We start from the raw sequence: 22,770 nt of genomic DNA on the forward strand, positions 1-22,770 counted from the left end.
ACGTATTCCAATTCCAATTCCATTCCTAAATGATAACTCTACTTTGCAAGATTATTGACATTACTATTTGAAAAGTTGCATTCCAGCAGACAGAAGATCATTTGTTAAAATTCTGTATCAGGCATGGGAAACAATGGTCCTCCAGAAATGCTGAACAATTCCTAACAGCTACATTCAGCATGATCACAGTGAAGAATTCTAGTTGTTCAGGAACATCTGGAGAACTTCATACTTCATACTTTGGGTATATCTTGATAAACTTGTGCAATCAGAAGTAAGCACATCTCAAAGTGAGCTCCTGTGTTTTCTATTCACCAGCACAAGTCTGTGATATAAATACCACTCTTACAAGGAAAGCATAATGAAGATAATTTTGTCCTGTATTTAAGAGCCACAACTCCTGATCAAAAATATAAGTAACCTTGTCCAAATGTCTTCTCATGGATCATTTTAAGCCTGTCCATTGGTGCTCATTCCATCATCTAGAAGCAACTTCCATAGCTTCACATATACTTGTACTGTATATGTGTGTTCTGGGGGAGTAAAGCAACACTCTTAGGAAGCATTCCTTCTGAGTCTGTTAAATTATTTCCCTTCTTGGATTTTGGAAAACATAAAGCTGTTTCTTCACCTCCTAAACACCTGCATAAAGCATGATTTGAATTATTGATTCAATAAATCAATTGAAATTGGACATTTGAATTAAGTTGCCTCATTCGATCAATCTGATTTTCCAGTCAACTCATAAAAAATGTTTCTGCAAATACCCAGAAGTTTCCAAAATTGTCCATATCAACCCCAAGTCAACGTGTTTGATACAATAATTGGAATCAATTTCCTGCTTCATTCAGAAATTTGAAGAGTTCAATTGAATTGCCTTCAAACTGAATTTCCATATCAAATATTCACACAGCTCTTCTAAATTAGTTGATTACTCTCAGATGCGTGGAAGACGCAATTATTTAAGTCAAACTCAGCTACCAATCCTTCTATACCAGTGATGGGTAACCTTTTCCTTTTCCGGACCAAGTGCCCAAAGTGCAAATATGTGCATTCCCGAACCCCCAAAATGCAATGTGTGTGTATGCACCCTGTGCCCCCTTGCATGTGTGCCCATCACATGTACCCCATCCCCCCGCATGTGCATGCAGCCCCCACATACGACCTGCCCCATGCATGCATTTTGGTGCCCCATGCACGTACCCTTCCTCTGCGCATGTGCGCAGAGCTGACCTGGGGCGACAGCTTGTGCGCCCATAGAGATGGTGCTGCATGCCACCTCTGGTACGCATACCATAGCTTTGCCATCACATTCCTATACTATACTTGAAAGGAAGTAGGAGCATCTTTATTTCAGGCAATAAAATGTCTTGGATCATTTGATCTATCTATCTATCTATCATCTATCATCTATCTATCTATGTCTTCTTGCATTCTTCATTGAACATCAGATCCCTTACTGAGTTCAAGGGGATTCCTTCCAAATAAGTAGGTAAAGGATGATGATGTCTGTAAAGCAAAAACAGGCATATTGAAGATGATACATATTTTAAAACAGTATTTTTATTAGTATGCAATCCTCCAAAAATTCTTCATTAGGCAAGATCTTTGAAAATTTGGAGGTGATGATGGAACAGGAAAGAGATATAGGTGGTGTTTAAGCCAGGTCTATATTGTCTGTGATGGAGAGCTGGGATAACTTGCAGACTTTCTATCTCATGCTGCTCTCCTGATAGCAAACGTCAAGGGATGTACATCAACTGCTTTTTGTGCCTTTATCAAGAGAACCTGGAGAGAGAACAGAAAATCCATCCATAACATTCCCCATTGATCCCTAACAACTTAGGAATAGGGGTTCATAAAGGCAAAATCAGAAAGTTAAGATGTTATTGCTGCAGAGTGAAATACATTTGCAAGTCGTCAGCCAGGGCTTGCAAAGTAAACTTTTCTTCTTCGCATCCTGTTGAGGAAAGTTAGGGGTTGGACTTCAAACCATGTTAGGATATCAACATCTCAAACCTTACCACTGCTTTTTATTCTTTCGGGAACAAGAATGTGATAACTTCTGCACGAGGCCTGTGGGTTTTATTTTCCCCTTATTAATTGAGAATGCCATCTACCATAAGAGGGCGCCCAAGAACCCCACATTAAGGCTAATATTCCAGGGAAGAGAGGAGTGTAGTGGTACTAAATGGGAAGGGAAGGCGGAGAGGGGGGGAAGGATGTAAACTGCTAAGAAGCTTCTGAAGTAACCAAAATGCCCCACAGCTTGATAGGAAAGGTCACAATGTCTGTCTCCCCCAAACACAAAATATACCCCCACCTCACCCCATCCCTCCATTCCTCCCCCCGCCCCCCCAGAAAAAATACAAGAACAGATCAGTCATTTACCAGTCTGGTTGTGAATGGTTTTGACTGTGGGTGCTGGGCATTGTATTGTGATTCTTGCCCATTTTCAAAGCTAGGACTACAGCGCAGTCTGAGGCACCCAAACAACTGTCTTCTAATATTAGCACGGCTGTATTTCTAGATCTATTATAGTCTGTCCAGACAGATCCTATTGTAATGGGATCTTTTATTAAAAGATTAGCACTATCTCCTGCAGTTGGTGGAAAAAAATCTGTTATCACTGAGTTATTTGCAGTTGCAAGGCGGGGCATTTGAAGGGGGGGGGGGACGGGGAAAGAGACACTGGGGAGACCGGGGTAAGGAAGGCGGGAGCAGACCGGGAAGGGTCTGAATGGGAAGGGGAAGGAGAGGAGGGGGGGAAGTCACCCGGACTTCAGGAGAAAGAAAGCACCGTGACCTGGCAATAGGCAAGAATTTCTGTCTGCATAATTTGCAGTCTGTTGCCTGTTGGTAACGGCTGGGAGCAAAGGGGCTCTGGAGCAGGCAATAGTCTCCTTCTTCTTCCTCTCCTTCTTCTTCCTCTCTTCCTCCTCCCCCTCCCTTTCTATTTTATTGTTTTTACTTAAAGAGGCGGCTTTTTGAATCCACACGCCCCAATCCCCCCGTCCCCCACCCCCCAGTTAAGTAACTATTTGGTATAAAAAGGAAATATCGCCTATTTGGTTTCATTCAGCAGTGCCAAAAATTTTGTTATGAGGAACGAGCCCGCCAACTCTCTTGAAAGAAGGGAAGAGTTGCCAGACGGCGCTTAATAGAGTAACGCCGCGAAAGTTCATTAGGCCCGCTCCAGGCGCGTCCTTCCTAAATGGCCGAGAATCCTTATTATTTCATTCGGAGCCGAAAGAGGACCGCCTACGTCGCCTCCCCGCTCCCGCTCCAGACGCCCTCGAGTCAAGAGGCTAACACGCGGGACATTAAACCGGGCATTAAACTCTGATTTGTTTTTGACGAGTCCCAGAGAGGGAGATGCGGGCGCGCCAGACACTTAACTACTGTTTGGAGGTGTGAGGGTTGGAGATTTACGAGGAGTAGCCACAACATTTGGGCGGGGAGCGTGGTGGGGGGGGGGGGGTGCGAAGGCTAACTGAGGGGAAGGAGCCCGTTCGCAGGGCGCCCGGGGGCAAAGTGGGCACAGGGGACGGCTCCGTGCCGCATTAGAAGCGTAGGTCGTTGGACGTCCCAGCCCCCGCAGACTAGAGATGCCGTCGCGGAACCGTCGCCGTATAGGTCCCACGCGGGATTTGGGAGAAAGCGACGGAGAAACACGGCGGGATAGTCTGGGTCGCGCCTCTGCCCCCCCCCCCCCCACGGGAGCGAAGTGAAGCTGGCGGTTGCCAATGGAAAACAGCCCCGGGAGTCCTTGCAGGGAAGGGTCTCGCCTGCGTCTTCGCGTGCCCAGGCGCCTCGCCTGCGGGGAAGAAAGCATTTCTCTTCCTTCCTTCCTTCTTTCTTCCTTCCTCCTCTTTAACGGGGAGCCTGGGCTTTGGGTTCCCACACTCAATTCCCCTTAAAAACCCACCGCTTGGCAGCGAGCGCAAACCCACTTCTGCCTTCCCGATCCCGCTGAGTGCCAAAACCCCAGCGATTCTCCAGTCGATGGGATCAATCAAAGCCGCGGGAAAGGCTGAAGGGGGGGAGTGAGTGGAAGCAGTGGATGGACCCACGCGCGTGCGCGCGCACCTTTGGAGACAAATAATCGGAAAGGGATTCACATTCACGCCGAAGTTTTTTGAATCTCCCCCCACCACCCGAGCACGCGCGCGCGCATACACACACCCTCCTCCTTCCCTCCTCCCTCCCTGCCTCTTTCTTTAATACTGCCCCCCTACACACACACACACACAGACATATATACACACACACATTAGAAGACCGCCCACCGCAGAACTAAGACCCCATTCGATTTAAAGCCAGACAGCATTCAGAGGCTGACATTCATTCAATAGATAGAGCGATCATAAGCACAGGCTGTGCGACGGGCGTGATCGCTCTTTCTCTCCCTCGCCTGACTCTTGCCACTCGAGGTTGCGTTCTTCTCGTTCACTTGGAGGGAAAAGTAATTTAAGGATGTTAAACCAGAGAATCTTTCCGGGCATGGTTTTATTCCTGATGTTTTTCTGCCACTTCATAGAAGATCAAACAGCACAAGGTAAGTTACAATTCACACATTTTTCCTTTGCTGGTGTGCCTCTGTCTAATCTCTTTTAGGTCCCTCTAGCACTCCCTTTCTAGCTCACCCGACGCCTTTACCTTCTTCAACCCACCCCACGCGTTTAAAGCCCCCGTCCTAAACTCAGACTGAGCTTCCCACTGAAGTCTCCGGGGGTTTCCAACTTGGCTTAGTTAGGTTCGCTTTGCTTTGGGGGCTTTCTGGGAATGCGGAGACTGGGGAAAAGGAAAACCCACGATTCGCTGGACAGAGAATCCCTCTTCCCGTCAGCCTTATCATCTTAATCACCTTCTCCATCATTAGCTCTAAAGGGCTTTCTAAAAAAGCTGGCGTCGCTGTTGCCTGGCTTAAACTTCCAGCATCCGCTGAGAACTTTTCCGAGTTTGGCCAACACGGAGGTTCCATCCTGCCTGTGATTTATCCGCTTATTTACATTTCTTTTTTAAAAAATCACCGAGACCGCTTCCTTCCACGGGTGCAAAATAATATTCGCATTAGTTCTCACAAATCCGGGCGCGGGTTCCTGGCGGGGGCGAGGGGGGGAAGAGAGAGAAAAAGGGAGAAGAAGAAAAAAGATTTTTTTTTTTAAAGTTTGAAGGGTTTTCTTTGTGCCTCCACGTTTCATGCCACTCTGGGAATGAACTTCGGAGGGGTGGGTTTCACAACTGCAAGCATGACTTGCAACGCCAATCTAGACGAGCGTTTCCAGAATAACACCCCACCACCACTTTCAGTTCATTGGAACTTGCTTCCATTCCAGGTAAGCGAGTGAAGGGTTCGGATTAGCATTTGCAACTTTGGGCTTCGTTTAAAGCACAGTAAACGAAAGTCAACTTCTGGAAACTGAAAATAGCCCCTTCCGCCCCAATTGGTTTGCGTTGTCTGAAAGAGAGAGATTAATGACATTAAGTCCATAATTGATGGTTATATCCCATCCATACATTTATCTTCCGTGTTGCACCATTGCAACTTTAAGCAAGTAGTCATGAAAAGAACTTCCTAACTGGTAGATCCCTTGGTGGTGGTGCTAGTACTACCTTGAAGTGGGTGGATGTTGGGGCGTGAGAGTAGCGTCGGTTCTGCCTGGCACCCTGTGGTGTAAAGAAACAAATTCGGTTTGATCTGCATTTGTTTTGGAGGTCAGACTGATGATTCACGAAGAACTGGTTCCTCTCTAGATTATCTCAAGGAATAGGGCGATGGGTCAGATCAGTGTTTTTGGCTCGGTTCCCACAGTAACAGACAGACTCAAGGTTGTTGGTGTCAGTGTGTGCGTGTAAGTGCGCGCGCGTTGCTGTTTTCTCCATAAAGTCCATGCCAACTTGTCTATTACACGTCCTTCTACGTTATCCCATTGGTAGAGCTGCAAATCGCTGCTGGAGTGCGTATGCAGTTTGAACGCTCATTCCCCCTCTGCTTCTCTTCTCTTTTTCCTTCTGAAATAGGCGAAATTCAGATCTTTCGAACGACCCGCGCCTTATAGTTGCTAGGATCTGTCGCTCCTACTGAATCGGGATTGACGAGGGTGGGAGCAGTTGTAGTGAGATTTCCCCGTTAAGTTTATTGTGAAAACTTGTTTTTAGTGTTAAAAAGTTGTTTATCGGTTTAGGTAGTTTATAAACAGAGGAGCTGGGTTGATGAGATCAGCGAATGGGTAGAAAAGGAAGGTTCGTCGATCGCAATAACTCTCTTTCTCGCGCACGCACACCCAGAGACACGCACTTTTGATGCTCCAGGTCTATTTCAAGACCTTGCCGTGCGCAATTAACCCCTCTTTCCCCCCCCCCTTAACCACCACCCCCCCCCCCTCTGAAATTGCTGGCAGTTGTCTACCTTCCCCGGCTGGAATAACAAGGCGTCGAACGGGTTTGATCAAGTTGTTGAAACAGCGCTTCCGTTTGATTCAGAGGAGTAGCTTCAGGTTATGAAACGGGACAAATAAAAGTAAACAGTCTAGTAAAAGTCAATTAAACCCGCACGTGTTATGTCTGGGTCACTGGTAACTGACACTGAGCTGGCTGCGTCTCCCTCTCCCTTTTTCTCTTCCTGCACTAGCTGGGAATTGCTGGCTCCGGCAAGCCAGGAATGGTCGCTGCCAGGTCCTCTACAAAAACGGTCTCAGCAAGGAAGAGTGCTGCAAGACAGGGAGGCTCACCACTGCCTGGACGGAGGAGGATGTCAGCGACCACGTGCTTTTCAAATGGATGATTTTTAGCGGAGGGGCCCCCAACTGCATCCCCTGCAAAGGTGGGTGCTGCTAAGAATGGTCTGGCTCTTGAAAGGGCTTGTAAGTTAAAAGATGAAGAGAGGAGAGGGGATGAAGAGAGATTGAAACATCTTCGTTCATTCAACCTAGTATGGCCTTTACATGGGTAGCATTAGATACAGAGGTTCCCTAGCTCTACCATGAGGAATGTAGTCTCTGTCCCTGAAGATGTCAAACTACACTGCTGAATTGCTGTCTCCTCCCATAAGGAAAGGGTAGGCAAGATTATTTTCAGTGCCAAGGATTGTACATAGAACATACAAAATCCAGTGGAACTTGTGCTTGAGCATTTCTTCTCTTCACTGGAAAACCCGAAAGTGTAGTCAGATCAAAGCATTTATTACAACGTAGGACTCTGTGTTATATCAATTTTAATTATTAGGCTTCTGAATTATCTTATCTCTCTACAATGAATGGTACTGGATTTTAGAATTTCCAAGAGCCGTTCTTGTAATACTAGTTGACTAGTTGATCTATATAAAAAAACAACAATCCTAGGCTGATCAGAAACAGGATCAGAAGAGATTACTACTTGGATGAGGGGCTAGCAGAGAATGCCAGAGCTGTAGACAAGACTGGGAAGTAAAACAGGAGAGCCTATCCAAGGAGACCATGTATTGTTGTCAAGAAACCTACCCAAAAGGTTTGGATTGTGTTCTACCTGCCCAACTGACCTGACATCCATTTGGATGGATGGCAGGAATCAAACTGGAAATAGACCTTCCTCTCACCTAAGCTCACAATTCTGCATACAAAGAATACATTCAAATATTGAGCCCAAATTAGAAGGTAATTTGAGTGGAGTGTTTTCTTTTCCTTATCATAACTAAGGCTATTTCAAAGTACATATTTTCCCCCCATGACTCAACTGATTGAAAGCCACATGACTTGACCTGCTCCCCCATTCTGGTCCTTGGTATGCTCACCCAGAAAGGTATTTTGTCTTTGCTCAAGTTATTCTCCAGGCATCTTATTTCTCAGGCAGGTTTATTTGTGACTTTCTTAATCACAGTCTCTGTGTTTTTTAAGTTTTGTAAAACAAGCTTTCTAACAGGATAGGCTTCCAGTTGCATCAGAAAGCTTGTTGTAAGGAGAGGGTTCCTGCCCTCCAGTAGAACCCTTTACCTGCGTTTAAATGCCCTAGCATTTAAAACAAATTTCAGACCTAGCTGAAATAAAGAATGGTGTGTATATGAGAATTTTATGTTTGATGTGTTCTTGGTGCCAGCAGGATAGTACTAAAGAAAGCTAGGAGACGTTACAATGGAAATGCAGCTCTGAAGTCACTTAACTTAGTGTGGCACACGCATCATGAACAGGATGCTTTGCTAAAAGTAAAAACTGTGTATTTCAACCAAAGCTTTTCACCCTGCAATGTTGAGAAATCTCTGCTCCAGTAACCTTCAGCATGAAGGATGTTAGAGAACAAACTCAGCTCATGTCAAGGGCACCATATGAGCAGAGATGTTATTGCACTGAATGATGGGATAGATAGAGGAGGCGGCTGAAACAAAAATAAGGCAGCTTTGGTATCCTGTCTCCCAACTGGCATTCAGAGTGTTTCCTTGATGAAAATTAGTCACCTTGACATATATAGTACTTATCAGCGTAATGGGAGATTAATCTATTCTATCTGTTCAGAGTCTGAACTCACTCATCCTGCTAAGCCATAGAAGAAACCAAAGATGAGCTCCCACAATATGATAACCTCTAAACCAATGTTTCTTAGCCCTGACTTTAAGATCTGAGGAGTTCAACTCCATATTTCGCCATGCTGTCTCAAAGTTGTCAAGAGTAAGAAACACTGCTCTAAACCATAGCTTGCACTTTGTAACAGTTGGATCTATATAACACCCTAAATCAAAGTCAAACAAGCCATATGCTAATGCAAAGTAGGACCTGAGCCAAAGTGTATTTAGAGAGGTTTTAAACTGCTACTACTGTTTTTGTAGGTAAAATTGCATATCATTTCACTGCAAGTTAACAAACTAATTTTCTAAAGAGGGCACTCTCATTATTTTGTGACTTCAGCATCACTGTAGGCATCATTAGTGCAGTTTTCATAGTCTCTTGCAAGTGATCTGCTCAGAAAATGGAAAACCTCTGTGTTTGATTTTTTTAAATATAGTTTTATTGGGGAAAATAGTATTTTGTGATTCAACAATATTCTCATGTGTAGCCTATGAAATTGTGATGGGAATTTTAGATGTTCTTAGACAATGTTTTTGGATTTCATATTACCTGTCCAACTCTTTTCTCTCCATTCCCCTTCCATTTCCTCTTTTAGAAACCTGTGAGAATGTGGACTGTGGACCTGGGAAGAAATGTAAAATGAACAAGAAGAACAAACCTCGGTGTGTCTGCGCTCCAGATTGCTCAAATATCACATGGAAGGGACCTGTGTGTGGCTTGGATGGGAAAACCTACAAAAATGAGTGTGCCCTCCTGAAAGCCAAATGTAAAGAACAACCAGATCTTGAAATCCAGTATCAGGGCAAATGCAAAAGTATGTTTACAGTAACCTTATTTTCTAAGTCCTAGAGTCAGGGATGGAAAGCATGTATAGCAGTGTTTCCCAAGCTTGGTAACTTGAAGATGTCTGGACTTCAATTCCCAGAATCCCCAGCCAGCGAATTCTGGGAATTGAAGTCCAGACATCTTCAAGTTGCCAAGGTTGGGTAACACTGATGTATAGAAAATCCCATAAACCACTTATTCTGCAGAACGATGATAGGACCCGGTCAGTGGTAGGATTCAATTTTTTTAATGTTCTGTGGGCATGTCATGGCTTGGTGCGTGTGATATGGCTTGGTGGGCGTGGCAGGGGAAGGATACTGTAAAGTCTCCATTCCTATCCCACTCTAGGAGAAGGTTACTGCAAAATCTCCATTTCCTCCCTATCAGCTGGGACTCGGGAGGTAGAGAATAGATGGGGGCGGGGCCAGTCAGAGGTGGTATTTACCGGTTCTGCAAACTACTCAAAATTTCCTCTACCAGTTCTCCAGAACTGGTCAGAACCTGCTGAAAACTACCTCTGGACTCAGTGAGAAAACAGGTTGTGAATTGTCTTCCCATTTACAAAATAATAACACAAAGGTAATGTTCTAAACACAGACAATGGGATGGGCAATTTTACCATAGTCTTGTCAAACTTGTTGCACCCAAATGTGGTTTTCAATTCCTAGCATCCTCAGTAATTCCACACCAGCTGAGGTATTCTGGGAGCTGAAATCTGCACATCTAGAGAATGCCCAGATTGGAAAAGGCTTTACTAAGTAACCAAATGCCATTCCTATAGAACATATTTATATTTCTGCAGCAGAACAGAATAGAAAATCTTGAGATGATGAAATTCTGCAAGTGTTTTTTAAAAATGAGGGAAAATGTTAGATAGTTGCTCCTTGAAAAGCTGCCTTTTCACTTGCAAGTAAATTGTTTCAAACTTCGGGGCTGTCTAAGTTTCCATAAACATCTCATGGGGACACAGTAGCAAACACACAAAAGCAATAATAGCATCCTGACCACATTTCCAAGTAATTGCCTACAATTTTGGCTATAATTCATAGCGATTAAGATGGTATTTTCTGATAACCTTGGCTGCCCTGTGTCTAATATCTCCTTGAAGTCATCCACATTGATGGTTGCACTGCATCTTCTGGCAGGAGAGAAGAAGAAAAAAAAAAACACATGCCAAGAATACAAATCAGCAGTTTTTATACCAGTTCTCAAAAAGTACACAACCTATTTTCCTTCCTATTAAAATTGGAAATTAAACTGTGGACTCGGTGATACAAACTGTGGTCCTTCCCATATATTAGCAGCCTTGAAAGTTTGTTCATATGCCAGTTTTAGATTTGGAGGAGGCAAAAATACCCACTTATTAGCGTGAGACCCCTTCCTTGGAGATCTTCCCGATTGCTTCCAGATGCTGTGGAACAGTTTGGAGCAGCTGAAGCTACAGCTTCTCATTCTTGTTGGCTAGGGAGTAGGTGACAAGGAAGGGAAAAGCCATTGTGACATTGTGGATTAGTTCTTCATGGTTATGCACTTTGATAGATGCCAAGTCCTAATGCTTTTTCTAGGATGATCGTTAGAGTTACTAGGTTGTAAATCACTGATCCCAAGTCCAGGACCTTACATTTACTAGGTCATCCATTTAACAGCTAGAGTATAAACTACCTGAAAATTCAAAAGGTTGCTGGTCTTTTACTGCCTTAGCTTAATTAAAGCTTTTTCAGTTTTTGCTATTTGTGTCTATTCTGATGGCTCAGATGCTCTCATTATTCACAATGTTTTCCCTACCGTTTATTTCAGAGACATGTAGGGATGTTTTATGCCCAGGCAGTTCCACATGTGTGGTTGATCAAAATAATAATGCCAACTGTGTGACATGCAATCGGATTTGCCCTGAGCCAACTCTACCTGAACAGTATCTCTGCGGGAATGATGGAATAACATACGCAAGTGCCTGTCATCTAAGAAAAGCTACTTGCCTGCTTGGAAGATCCATTGGCCTAGCCTATGAAGGAAAATGTGTCAGTAAGTACCATGGAACAAGAGATTACAGGTTTATTTTTAAAATGAGAGAAAATACACGAAGGGGAAAGCTTTTCCAACTGATCTGGAATCCTTATTACGTAGCACAAACCTAGTTCAGTTGTTTTTTTCCTGGCTATTTTTCTCAATAGTTATTGTTTTTAGATTCCCCCAGCAAATATCAGCAGAAATTCCAGGATCCTTGACTTAAAACAGCCACTAGAATCTCTCAGACACTTGATGTGGCATGGCTAAATATACCGTATTTTTCAGAGTATAAGACGCACCTTTTTCCCTCAAAAAAGAGGGTGAAAATCTGGGTGTGTCTTATACCTTGAATACAACATTTTGGGCCACCCAAAACCCTGTCCCTTTGCAAAAATGGCCATGCATAGCCTTTAGGAGGCTTCCAGAGTGCTCTTGAGAGCTGGGGAGAACAAAAATGAGCAAAAAATGGGCCCTTTTTTTGATGAAAAATGGATCACTTGGGGGGGGCAGCTCCAGGAGCACTCTATAAATCTCCTAAAGGTTATGCATGCCCCTTTTTTGTCAAGATGTGGAGCAATCAGCTTCAAAGAAGAAGAGACATGGATTTGAACTGCTAAAGTAGAGTTTAGCAGTTCAAATCCACCTCTTTTCTTCCTTGAAGCTGAATTGTTATTAGTTATTTATATAACTGACTTCTTTGCCCCAGAAGCCACTGGCACTTACCTTGCTTCTGAGAATTGTTGCTTGGATTGCTCCACATCTGGAGGGTCCTCCGAAAGGAGAGATGGAATGTTATGTTATGAGAGAAATAGCTCTTGATCGTATATGTCACGTGGAGGCAGTTGAAGCTAGGGATGGCAAAGGGGCAAGTGGGCTTCCTTTCACTACACGTTAGGCAGTCCTTGTTTAATGACCTTAACCAGGACCAGAATTTCCATCACTAAGCAAATCAATCATTAGGCAAAGCATCACATAACTCTACCACTTAGTGACAATAGTTCTAATAGTTCCAGTTGTTAGGCAAGGACCGCACATTCCCCATGCTCTGCCATGTTTGGATTCCACTTCAGTTCTCCCCATCTGCCTATCTCTGTCCCTATCACTGCCCTTTTGGCCACTTTGCACTCTGCCACCACCATCCATCCTTGCTTTCCCCCAGTGTCCCAGCTTCACCATCTTCTTCTGATGAAGCACATCCAGCCAAAGAAGCTGCTGGCCTTTTGAAGACCTCTGCAATGCCACCAAGAGTTCTCCAGGCTTTGGGGAGGCTTTGCAAAGCAATGCCTTTGGGTGGCCAAAGGCAGAGGTGGGGAGAAGATAAGCCAATGTGGGGAGTTGCAATTGTTAATTAAGGTGGGCTGTCAAGTGCCCAAATTTTGATCACCTAAATGTAGGGTAATTGAACAACATAAACCTGGAGCATTAGTTGTAACTACCATTTTTTCAGCACTTTCATAACTTTAAACAGTGGCTGAATAAATAAATGCCTGTTAAGGGAGGACTACCTATTCAAAACCTGAACAACCTGGGATTTGAATTGCATCTAAGTACTGGCAATGGGATAGCTTCCCCATTGCACCAGAAGGTAACTTAAGGTTATAGAGGAAGCTCCATAGTGTAAACAAATGATCTACATTATCTGACAATTTTATCGGAATGGTGAAGTTGCAGTATTGTGACACAAGATCCACCTCTTACATGCATCCATGAGATGTCACAATATATATACAAAACAAGCAGATCTCGTATTGTGGCATTACAATGCTTGTTTGCTCTCTGTGCTACCTGTGTAGGTATCCGTGAGTACAGCTTTCTCCTCTTGCAACTTCTAGAGCTGATTAACACACTGCTTAAGGATAGTTTATAAAGTAATGGGGAAAGTTGACCGCATTATACATTTTACCCTCAACATTTTGTCATTGTTCCCAATTTAAAAAAAAATCCACTTAAAGTAACCAACTTATTTTGCTTAATGCTAAAGGTAGGTCTCAGTGGAGAGTGAAGCTGGAAGAAGACGTTACCAGATAGTGACAGTTTTAGTTCTATTCTGTGCTAGTAATGAGAAGAACTAAAAGTCTTAAGAGAAATTTCCTTCCCCTAAAGTAATCTTATTAATTAATGCTGCTAAAAAAAATAAGAGATGATTAAGATGATATATTTATATATCACTTCCTGGTGTTGAAAATTTGGCAGCGGTGATAAGGGTAGTTTATCCAAGAATTATGCATGAGGACTAGGCATGAGGTGCCCCTCCAGATGTTCATGTGCTCAATTTCCAATTTTCTCAGTATTGACTCTGTTGGCTTGGGCTGCTGAAAGTGATGATTCAGCCACATATGAAGGTCTACCCTCTGCCATAAATTCCATTAGTGTTATTATCTTACCAAATTGGAGAGGGTGATTTACTTTCTTGTTAGTTGCGGTCATGTCCGACCCATCGCAACCCCATGGACAACGTTCCTCCAGGCCTTCCTGTCCTCTACCATCCCCCAGAGTCCATTTAAGCTCACACCTACTGCTTTGATGAGTCCATCCAGCTACTTATTCTCTGTCGTCCCCTTCTTCTTTTGCCCTCAATTTTTCCCAGCATTAGGCTCTTCTGCAGTGAGTCCTTCCTTCTCATTAGGTGGCCAAAGTATTTGAGTTTCATCTTCAGGATCTGGCCTTCTAAAGAGCAGTCAGGGTTGATCTCCTTTAGGACCAACCAGTTTGATCGCCTTGCAGTCCAAGGGACTCGCAGAAGTCTTCTCCAGCACCATAGTTCAAAGGCCTCAATTCTTTGACACTTAGCCTTTCTTATGGTCCAACTTTCACAGCCATACATTGTAACTGGGAAAACCATAGCCTTGACTATACACACTTTTGTTGGCAGGTGATTTCTCTGCTTTTTAGTATGCTGTAATTTACTAAAAGTCCCTTAAAGTGAGTGAAAGTGAGAAGCAAGTTTGAAATCAGAAACTTTCTGATTCTAGCTCAATCTCTTATTTGCATCAGCTCAGGGAAGTGGGAAAAATCATACTGCTTATGTAGGGGTTCTTTTGTTTTGCCCACATGTTCTCCTCTGAAATATTACTTCCGGTTTAAAAATGACAAATCAAAACAGAGAAGGATAGTTTGGTCAGTAAGTTAACAGAGATCTAACTTCAACCCATTTCTATATGTGGAAAAACCACTTACATATTGTTGCCAAGAGAACTCCCTGGCTGTATAAATTACCAAAAATTGTAATCTCCTTATGTCCCTATCTCAGATTATAGACAGTAAATTACAAATACATCATTATTATGTTTATTTATCAAACGTAGATTGATCCAGTAGCATGTTTCTTTAATTAGCAGTCTCAAGTAGAATGCAGCCCCCTCAAAGAGAAGATGGCAGGTAGTGCTTTAAGCAATATTTAGGACAGGGGTCCTCAAATTACGGCCCACGTAACAGCCGCTGAAGCCATTAATACAGCCCGCGTGGGACTACAAGGCTGCCCCACCCACATCGCCCTGTGTGTGGAGCCTCGGGAGACCAAAAATGGGATCATGTTTGGTTTCCCCAGCCTTCAGGGGGGGGGGGAGGCAGTGACACACACACACACACACACACACACACATGTCCCTCATATACATCCCAAGGCAGCCACATTCTTTCAATAACTGCTTTCCACCCCCAGGAGCATAACAAATTAAAATTTAATTTCTGTGTATTGTTTGGACTGCTAAATTGGCCATGCCCACCCAGTCACAGGACCACCTAGCCACACAAACCCAGCTGGTCTGACCCCCCCAACAGTCTGAGGGACCATGAATTGGCCCCCTGCTGAAAAAGTTTAAGGACACCTAATTTAAGATAATATAGCTAACTACAATTCTCAAAATACTTTAGCATTAACCGTGCTGACTAGGATTGTTGGCAAACATTGTTTAGTAACTTTTGGAAGGGCACAAGATCCCTAGTCCTGAATAGATAGCAAAATCCATACTTCCAACTTTAAGCAATATGAAATTTGAAAATTCACAATTTTTCCCTCTAATGCAGTGTTTCTCAACCTTGGTCACCTGAAGATGCGTGGACTTCAACTCCCAGAATCCCAGCAGAGCTGGCTGGGGAATTCTGGGAGTTGAAGTCTACGCATCTTCAGGTGGGCTAAGGTTGAGAAGCATTGATCTAATGTGTTTCCCCTAATTTTGTACATCTCTCAGAATTCACTGAAGTTCGGCAGCCAATAAATATTAATAAATAATTAAAAATAATAAGAAGCTAATATTAAAGACCTGTAGAAAGCAAGAGGGATGGCTTTGACAGAAATACACAAAAACTGTTACCTAGGCAAAGAAAGCTGAACTCTTCTTGCAATCCTAGAAGTTAAGATAATATTCTGTAGCTACTGAGGGAAATTCCCCTCAAATTCAATGGAGTGTAAGAAGAAGAGCTAAAATATAATAAGGCTTGCAAGATTGATGTCAGCCCCACTAGATAACCCAGACCAGGAAACTGACTCCAAAGGTGGACTAGAACTATATTTGATTAAGATGGGCTATAATAGCAGAACCTTTCAAATCTGATGTTTTATTTCCCCTTCTTTACTCTCTACATATCTTAATAGATCCTGATCCACAAATTTTCAGCCACTCTTCAACTCTCATCAGTCACCTTCACTGGTTTCCGTTACCTCTTCCATTTCTGTTGTTTGACTTCTAGTCCACTAAAATGCAGCCAGAGCAATGTCCCAGGAATGACAAACGCTCTCTCTCCCTTCTTTTGTTCTCTCATGGCTGCTGATGGAGCAGCAATAAGCCCAAATGGTTCAGAAGAAGTTGATTAGGTGAATAAATCGGTTCTGGGTGTTTACCCAAAAGATTGGAAATGGATCGCTCCCTGTCATGATCTCAATAATGTATCAGGATTGGGTTTAGAAATATTTCAGCTATTTTCCGGAAATGAATGAAGTATCCTGATTTTTTAATAATCCTAGTTCAGTGCTAGTTAATTAGGGTGAGGGATTTTTTTGCATAATTTATATTGACACTGGTAGATAGAAATATTCCATTTTAACCAGTTACACTCAAATCAGATTATTCATTTCATATTTATAAATCTGCTGTCAGCTTTGGAAGCATATGCCATCTGCATATGTTCTTCCATATTGAATAATGTCCATTTTTAATTTATTATAATATATTTGCAAATACCTAAAATGTGTAAAGTTTTGGGTCTTTGTGTAGAGATTTATTTTATTGCTGCCATTTATCCTGAATTTATCTAACTTGTCTTCAGTGATGGCATTATACAGTCAAAGCCTACAAGCCAGATAAAACTATTATACCATCTCTGACTGGCTAACTAATTTAGGAATAAGGAAAAAAGTAGATGAGTTTAAATCATTCCTAATAAATAGCAAGAGGCAAACATGATAAGAAAAAGTAGGTATTTTCAAAAATTGCTAGTTCTGACTTCAAATTATTAAAATAGAAAAAAAAACCTGGCCCAACATTCCACTCCACATCTGCCACATCACAACTACTTCCTTGGTATGGAAAAATGCTATTGTATACAAATTTATATTTGAAAAACTCATAGGAATGCACTCCTTGGATCCAGAAGAATAAAATTTGGTCAAAAAACTTTCCACCAAATCCAGTTAACAATTATTAAAGACTAGTCTTTCGCCTTGATTCCACTGGAATGTGTGATACTTGTGAATACCAAGTCTCTGAAGACGTTTTCTGACCACATGGTTTAGGATTCAGTTCAACTGGATTCCAATGGAAACATTTTACTAGGCAAGGAAGCTTAGGAAACACACACTGGATTGATACAAAACCACTTTTCTCCCTTACAAATAATAAATAACAGGTCATGCATATAAGGGACATCTGCAAGTACTAAAACCATGATCAAACATAATCTTCAAAACTGTATCAGCATCTTGAAGTGGCTTATAAATTGATAAAGTAGAAAATAAATAAATAAAATCATTTTCCCAGTCAAAGATGAGAAACATTGCAATTACATTTGGATTAAGACTTGATTCCTCTAAAACAGGTCTGTGGAATAGTTTACTTATTCTTTGAATGCTCTGCCGAGCCAGGAAAGACATTCCACAATATAAGCAGTACCCATCAGAAGAGTAAATGCTGTGTAATTTAATATCATAACATTATTATAAGTATTCCCCAGGTGAGTAATCACCTGTCACATTAAATATTAAAGTTCAGCAACAACTGTTGCAAGAGTTCTAGAGGTTATACGCAAAGCTTTTAGGGACCACGTGAAACCCTGAGGATTCGGATTGAATATTTCTGAGTCTAACATCTAATTGTGATGTGAGCAAGCATTTGCACATGTGCACAATAACACAAAAATACACACACAGCCTATTTCCTGTGCCCCCGTGAAGATCATTGTTCTCCTCACAAAAATAATTAGAAGCAAGAAGGCAGTTAAACCCTAACTGATTTGGGAGGAAACTAAACAAATATAGCAAACAAGACTCCTAAGAATGCTATAACACAGGCTATAAGTGTTGCTATCTATGTTCTAACTTGCTTCTATGTTCCTTTGGTTTCAAGGGAAGAGATTTAAATGTATGCCTAACTTCCCCATTTAAATAACCTACTTTTTAAGATGCTGCACACTGATGAATCATATCTAGTTTTCCAAAATAGTTGTGCTTTTACAACTACTATTCTTAAATCATAGATTCTAGGTTAGTACTGCCAAACTTAATAGGATGATTGTATAGACCGATTTTTCAAAAGGCTAATCTGCCCATTTAATGCAACTTTTCAATCCTCTTTTGAATTCAAAATCAAACAGAGTATTTCATTTGTAGTATATCTTGCATTTATGTTTGTGTGTTGTATCAAATGGTATTCTCAGAAACAGAAAATAATAAACTGAAAGCCTTGATAGGTGAGGTTCAGCTTGTGAGATTTCAATGCAAGGAGATAAACCCAGTAGTTGTTCACCAGATTATACATTAGAGAAATTTATTCAGATGTTATAAATGGCTTTTTTTAAATAATGTCATGCTGTACCTACTTCTTTGGATCCAACCCTGGAAGGCCTTGGAAAGGCAATTTTGAGAAATCCCACTCTCAATGACCTCCAGGGTTGTGGAAAATTGTTGCCTAGACACAACTAAAAGGCACCAGTCTGCAAAAGCAGATCTAGATTGTGTAGTCAGCTAGGACATCTGATCTTTGATAAGAAAAAAGGTCATTTTCCCCAAGAAACAAAGCATTTCTTCTCCATTTGCCTTTCACTTAAAATGTGTGTGTGTGTGTGTGTGTGTGTGTGTTTTGATTTTTTTTTTTAACTGTGAGCACTGACATCCAAGATCAAATGAGCTTCATCAGTTTCTGAGCCCTGTGCAGTGCAGGGCGATCTGCTGACTAGCAGCTTGGGAAACCAGTATTAAATAAGGAATCATGTAAGCTAAATTCTAAATGTTTATTCAAACACAACTCTTAATGTGTTTAGGGACACATTTAGCTTAGGTGACAAATGCTGCAGAATGGCTCTGGATATCCTAAGCCCTTTCTTAGGTCAAATAGTTACACTGAAATCATGCCATATATACCCCATTTTTAAAAGCATAACTATGTATGAGTGCTGTCCTATCACAGCTAAAAGTCAGCTCTTCACATAAAGTAGTTTTAAATAATCAAGTTGCAAGCTTGCTATAGCCTGATCTCCGTCTTTGTCTATCTGACTGTCTGTTTGTCTGTCTGTCTCTTTCATTCTCTCTCTCTCTCCCTCCACCCCCTCTCTCTCTCACACACAGACATGCCAACAAAAGCAAAGAAAGTATAATCAGACAGTAGACAAGGTATTTCAACTTTTAGCAACATTCCTGCCATTAGATTATTTAAATCTGGCATGCTTTTTATTTGCACACGTTAGAAAAACACAGTACATAGTACTCTCAGAATCACCTTGAACCACAAGATGGGCAGCAAATAAAATTGATAAATAGTTTGCTACTGGTTTATCATTATAGATAATAAAGCACCCCCGGCCACAATCCACCTTAAGAACTTGAGAACTATATATCACATTATTACTGTCACTAGGGCAGAAATTAAAAAGCAGATTTTTAAAGTTCTTTCTCTCCTTTCCAACCATTTTTAAAAGCATTCCCTCCAATTGAAATTAAGAGAAAAGAATAATAAATTAATTTCAAGCCAACGTAGATTACATGTCTACTTGAGCAAATGTTTAGGCCAGTGGTGTCAAACTTGTGTCGTTACAGCATCATCATCACGTGACATATTGTGACCTTTTTTCCCCTTTTGCTAACCAGGCATGGGTGGGGCCAGCACTCAACACATCCGGCCATGGGCCGTGCATTTGACACCTCTGGTTTAGGCTAAAAGGACTTTTCTGTAATGAATATTCCATCCTATCTGGAAAAGAAGCCCAGTCAATATTTCTTTTGTTCCTCTGTAAAGCTGGAATTTTCAAGGTTTTACTTTTTAGTGTCAAAAAGAATCAGTCTTTGAGGCTACTCGACAGTACAAGATGATTCTCAACATTTTATTTCCCATCTCTCCCCAATTTAAGTCTGGGAAATATGTTGAATTAGATGGTTTTGGGGTAACCTGCCCAAGTGTTGTTCGAAAGTAGTTTTAGTCATACTCAAGTCCTACTAATTCTGCTGATTCTACATCAAGCTTGGCTGGAATTAAATCCACATAATACTATTTATACCAATAGGAAATAGGAAGAATTGTTATATTTTGTGCTATACAGAGTTCAGAACTGGTCTATGCATCTTTTCTTGAAGGTTGGGCATCATTTCTGCAACACTTCAGGTGTTGTCCATAGAGCTTGCAATCACAGTGATTTTGCTTTTCAGCTGAAGAATTCAACCACCTTCACAAGCTGCCTTTCCTAGTAGCACCCTTGATCTTATCCTCTACCCCAACACTTGGTGATAATTCAAATTCTCCACCTTTACTTTCACTCTATTTGGGGAGGGAGGATTCACTAACACACACACACACACACACACACACACACAATTTTTGAGAGCATTGTTTTTCTTTTGCTCTTTTAACCCTTATCTCTTCCCATTTTTTCTTTAATAAAAACCCTTTATAGAAGCCAAATCTTGTGAAGACATCCAGTGCAGCACTGGGAAGAAATGCTTGTGGGATTCCAGAGTGGGCAGAGGACGGTGTGCCCTTTGTGATGAGCTATGTCCAGAAAGCAAATCAGACGAAGCTGTCTGTGCCAGTGATAACACCACTTATCCAAGTGAGTGTGCCATGAAGGAAGCAGCCTGTTCCCTGGGTGTGCTATTGGAAGTAAAACACCCAGGATCTTGCAACTGTAAGTGAGATTTTTAACCTTGCAGGAACTTTAATCTTCTGAAGGCAAACAAACAAAAATCCTTAGAATAGGTGAGGATTTAACCTTTATTAAACAGGAAAGAAAAATATGCAGTAGTGAGATCTTACGTAGAAAGATTTATGTATTATGCAGAAATCTTTGTGTTTGATGAGAAGAAAAATCAAATGTTTGAGGGTCCTTTCTCTTTTTAGGAAAGTGTCTAACATCAGAAAGTTGCCTTAAATGCATCTTCCTAGCTGTTTCTTGCCTTCCGTTAATATTGTTTGCTTGAGTGTGCTTTGCTGCCTGCTTTATTAACACTTGGCTATAACCTAATTGTTCCCTCACCTCAACCCTTCCCAAACTAGCTTAACCCCTAACCATGTGGGCTGCTGTCTGCTCACGATGGCCTCTGAATGAAGGACTCAACAGCAGTTTAAAAACCTAGAACACAAGAGCACTTTTTATCTAATTTCAGGAATCTGCCAAATAAACCTGAGCCATTGAGTCTCCAGAACTTGCTGCAGTTATGACTTCATAGATTATGTAACACACACTTTACACATACATGCAAAAAGACAAACAAACAAATAAACCAAAACCCACAATCAACTTTATTGTATAACCACAGGTGCCAAAGTGCATCTCACTGCAATCTACGCTTTAAAAAACATGCCACATCCTATTTTGGCTATGCAGGGGGCTTTGAAAACATGCACAGACAGCTTCTGCGCTTTGTCATCCGTATTTAAACAAGAGCTCCCCTGTATTCTCCTATCTAGCCATCAATGAAGAGCCTGAGGAAGAGGAGGAAGAGGATGACCAGGACTACAGCTTTCCTATATCTTCCATTCTAGAGTGGTAAAAAAAATCTCCATCACTTTTGAAACAGCCATTGGGCAAGAATTACAATGTCCATACTGTACATAAGTGTATGCTTATTTATTTGGGGAAGAAAGAAGTATACATATAGTTGAATCTTGTAGACATTTATTTATACTGTGTCATGTTTTATAATTTATACATTAAAGAAGTCTGATTGACTGTACACCTTTTTTTGAAGAAGAAGAAATGTAATCGTTATGGGATGAGCTGTGTTATTTATTGTGAGGTCTCTTGCTTGTAAAGTAAAGCTTTTTTTCTTGTAAACTATAAATCCATTCCTTAGAGCCTAACCCTCCTCCCCAATTACAATTTTCAGCTCCTTATTTCTGCCAATGTTAACTCTTTTCCATTTTAACAAAACTTTGCATGACAGTTTCAGTTACATTTTCTATTTATTGTGTTTCCTTCTTGCCAATTCTGTATATAAATACATGATCCCTCGGATATTTGTTTACAAGGAATCTTGACTGACCAAAAGGCGCTGTAAACTGAGTTAAGTATATATTTGAGGTGGAAAGAGGGAAAGCTTTAACAAAACCTCTTTCCCTGGCTATGTTCTCTGATTGTATCATGTAGTAATGGGATCTCAAAATCCTGAACGTTTTTATTGTACTATGATAATTCAAACCCAAAGATCGGATTATGAAGGGTTTTTTAGTTGCTATGTGGCTAAATGTAAAGAAAGCATTATTTTCTTTTTTTAAGAAAAAGAATAAAAATGAAAATACATTGTCATGAACATCAATGTTTTATTAGGTCTGTCCTCGCAGATGGTCCTGCGTTCCATTTTTTAAGCATTCTTTTTGTTTCACATTCAAAATGTTAACAGAATATTATATCAAAGCTTTATCAGTTCAAGTTTCTTGCTTTTCATAATACTTTCTTTTTCTGAGGCAATTTTATATTTTCAAACATGACAAGTTAAATATAAATTCATTTAAATATATAGTTTTGTACTTTTCTACCATGTAAATGTGCAATGTATATAAAAGTTATAATGTGTATTTGTAAATAATTATGAGTGAAAAAAAATAAAAAATGGATATCCTTTCCCCCAAACCTGTGTATATTGAATTCAATTATTAGTCAACCAATGCTTGGGTATAAAACATCTAAAGTGAATGCTAAATAAATTCCTGCAGTATTAATTTGGATTCCACTGGAAAATATTCACATTCCAGGTGACCAA

The 22,770-nt window shown here is 41.2% G+C and overlaps 1 protein-coding gene across 2 annotated transcripts; it reads left to right on the top strand.

Moving 5' to 3' along the window:
• Window positions 1-4,320: 4,320 nt before the first annotated feature.
• Window positions 4,321-22,640, top strand: FST (follistatin). 2 transcript variants are annotated; one of them, XM_087715486.1, is made up of 6 exons: window positions 4,321-4,558; window positions 6,635-6,826; window positions 9,133-9,351; window positions 11,160-11,384; window positions 20,466-20,696; window positions 21,175-21,470. In XM_087715486.1, coding segments are annotated over exons 1-6 (951 nt in total). In that variant the 5' UTR covers window positions 4,321-4,476; the 3' UTR covers window positions 21,177-21,470. The 2 variants fall into 2 exon arrangements, with proteins under 2 accessions (XP_087571612.1, XP_087571611.1); XM_087715485.1 differs by lacking the exon at window positions 21,175-21,470 and adding an exon at window positions 21,479-22,640 and having other exon boundaries at window positions 4,324-4,558.
• Window positions 22,641-22,770: the final 130 nt, after the last annotated feature.

This window comes from Thamnophis sirtalis, unplaced genomic scaffold (genome assembly GCF_051295495.1).
Source record: "Thamnophis sirtalis isolate CommonGarterSnake01/CBP01778 unplaced genomic scaffold, rThaSir2_p1.2 scaffold_5, whole genome shotgun sequence".
In the NCBI taxonomy this organism is placed as follows: domain Eukaryota; kingdom Metazoa; phylum Chordata; class Lepidosauria; order Squamata; family Natricidae; genus Thamnophis; species Thamnophis sirtalis.

Coding starts and splice junctions, on each gene's coding strand:
- FST (XM_087715485.1), top strand. CDS start 4,477: ATGTTAAACCAGAGAATCTTTCCGGGCATGGTTTTATTCCTGATGTTT. Junction 6,827..9,132: donor CAACTGCATCCCCTGCAAAG/GTGGGTGCTGCT, acceptor TTCCTCTTTTAG/AAACCTGTGAGAATGTGGAC. Junction 9,352..11,159: donor GTATCAGGGCAAATGCAAAA/GTATGTTTACAG, acceptor CGTTTATTTCAG/AGACATGTAGGGATGTTTTA.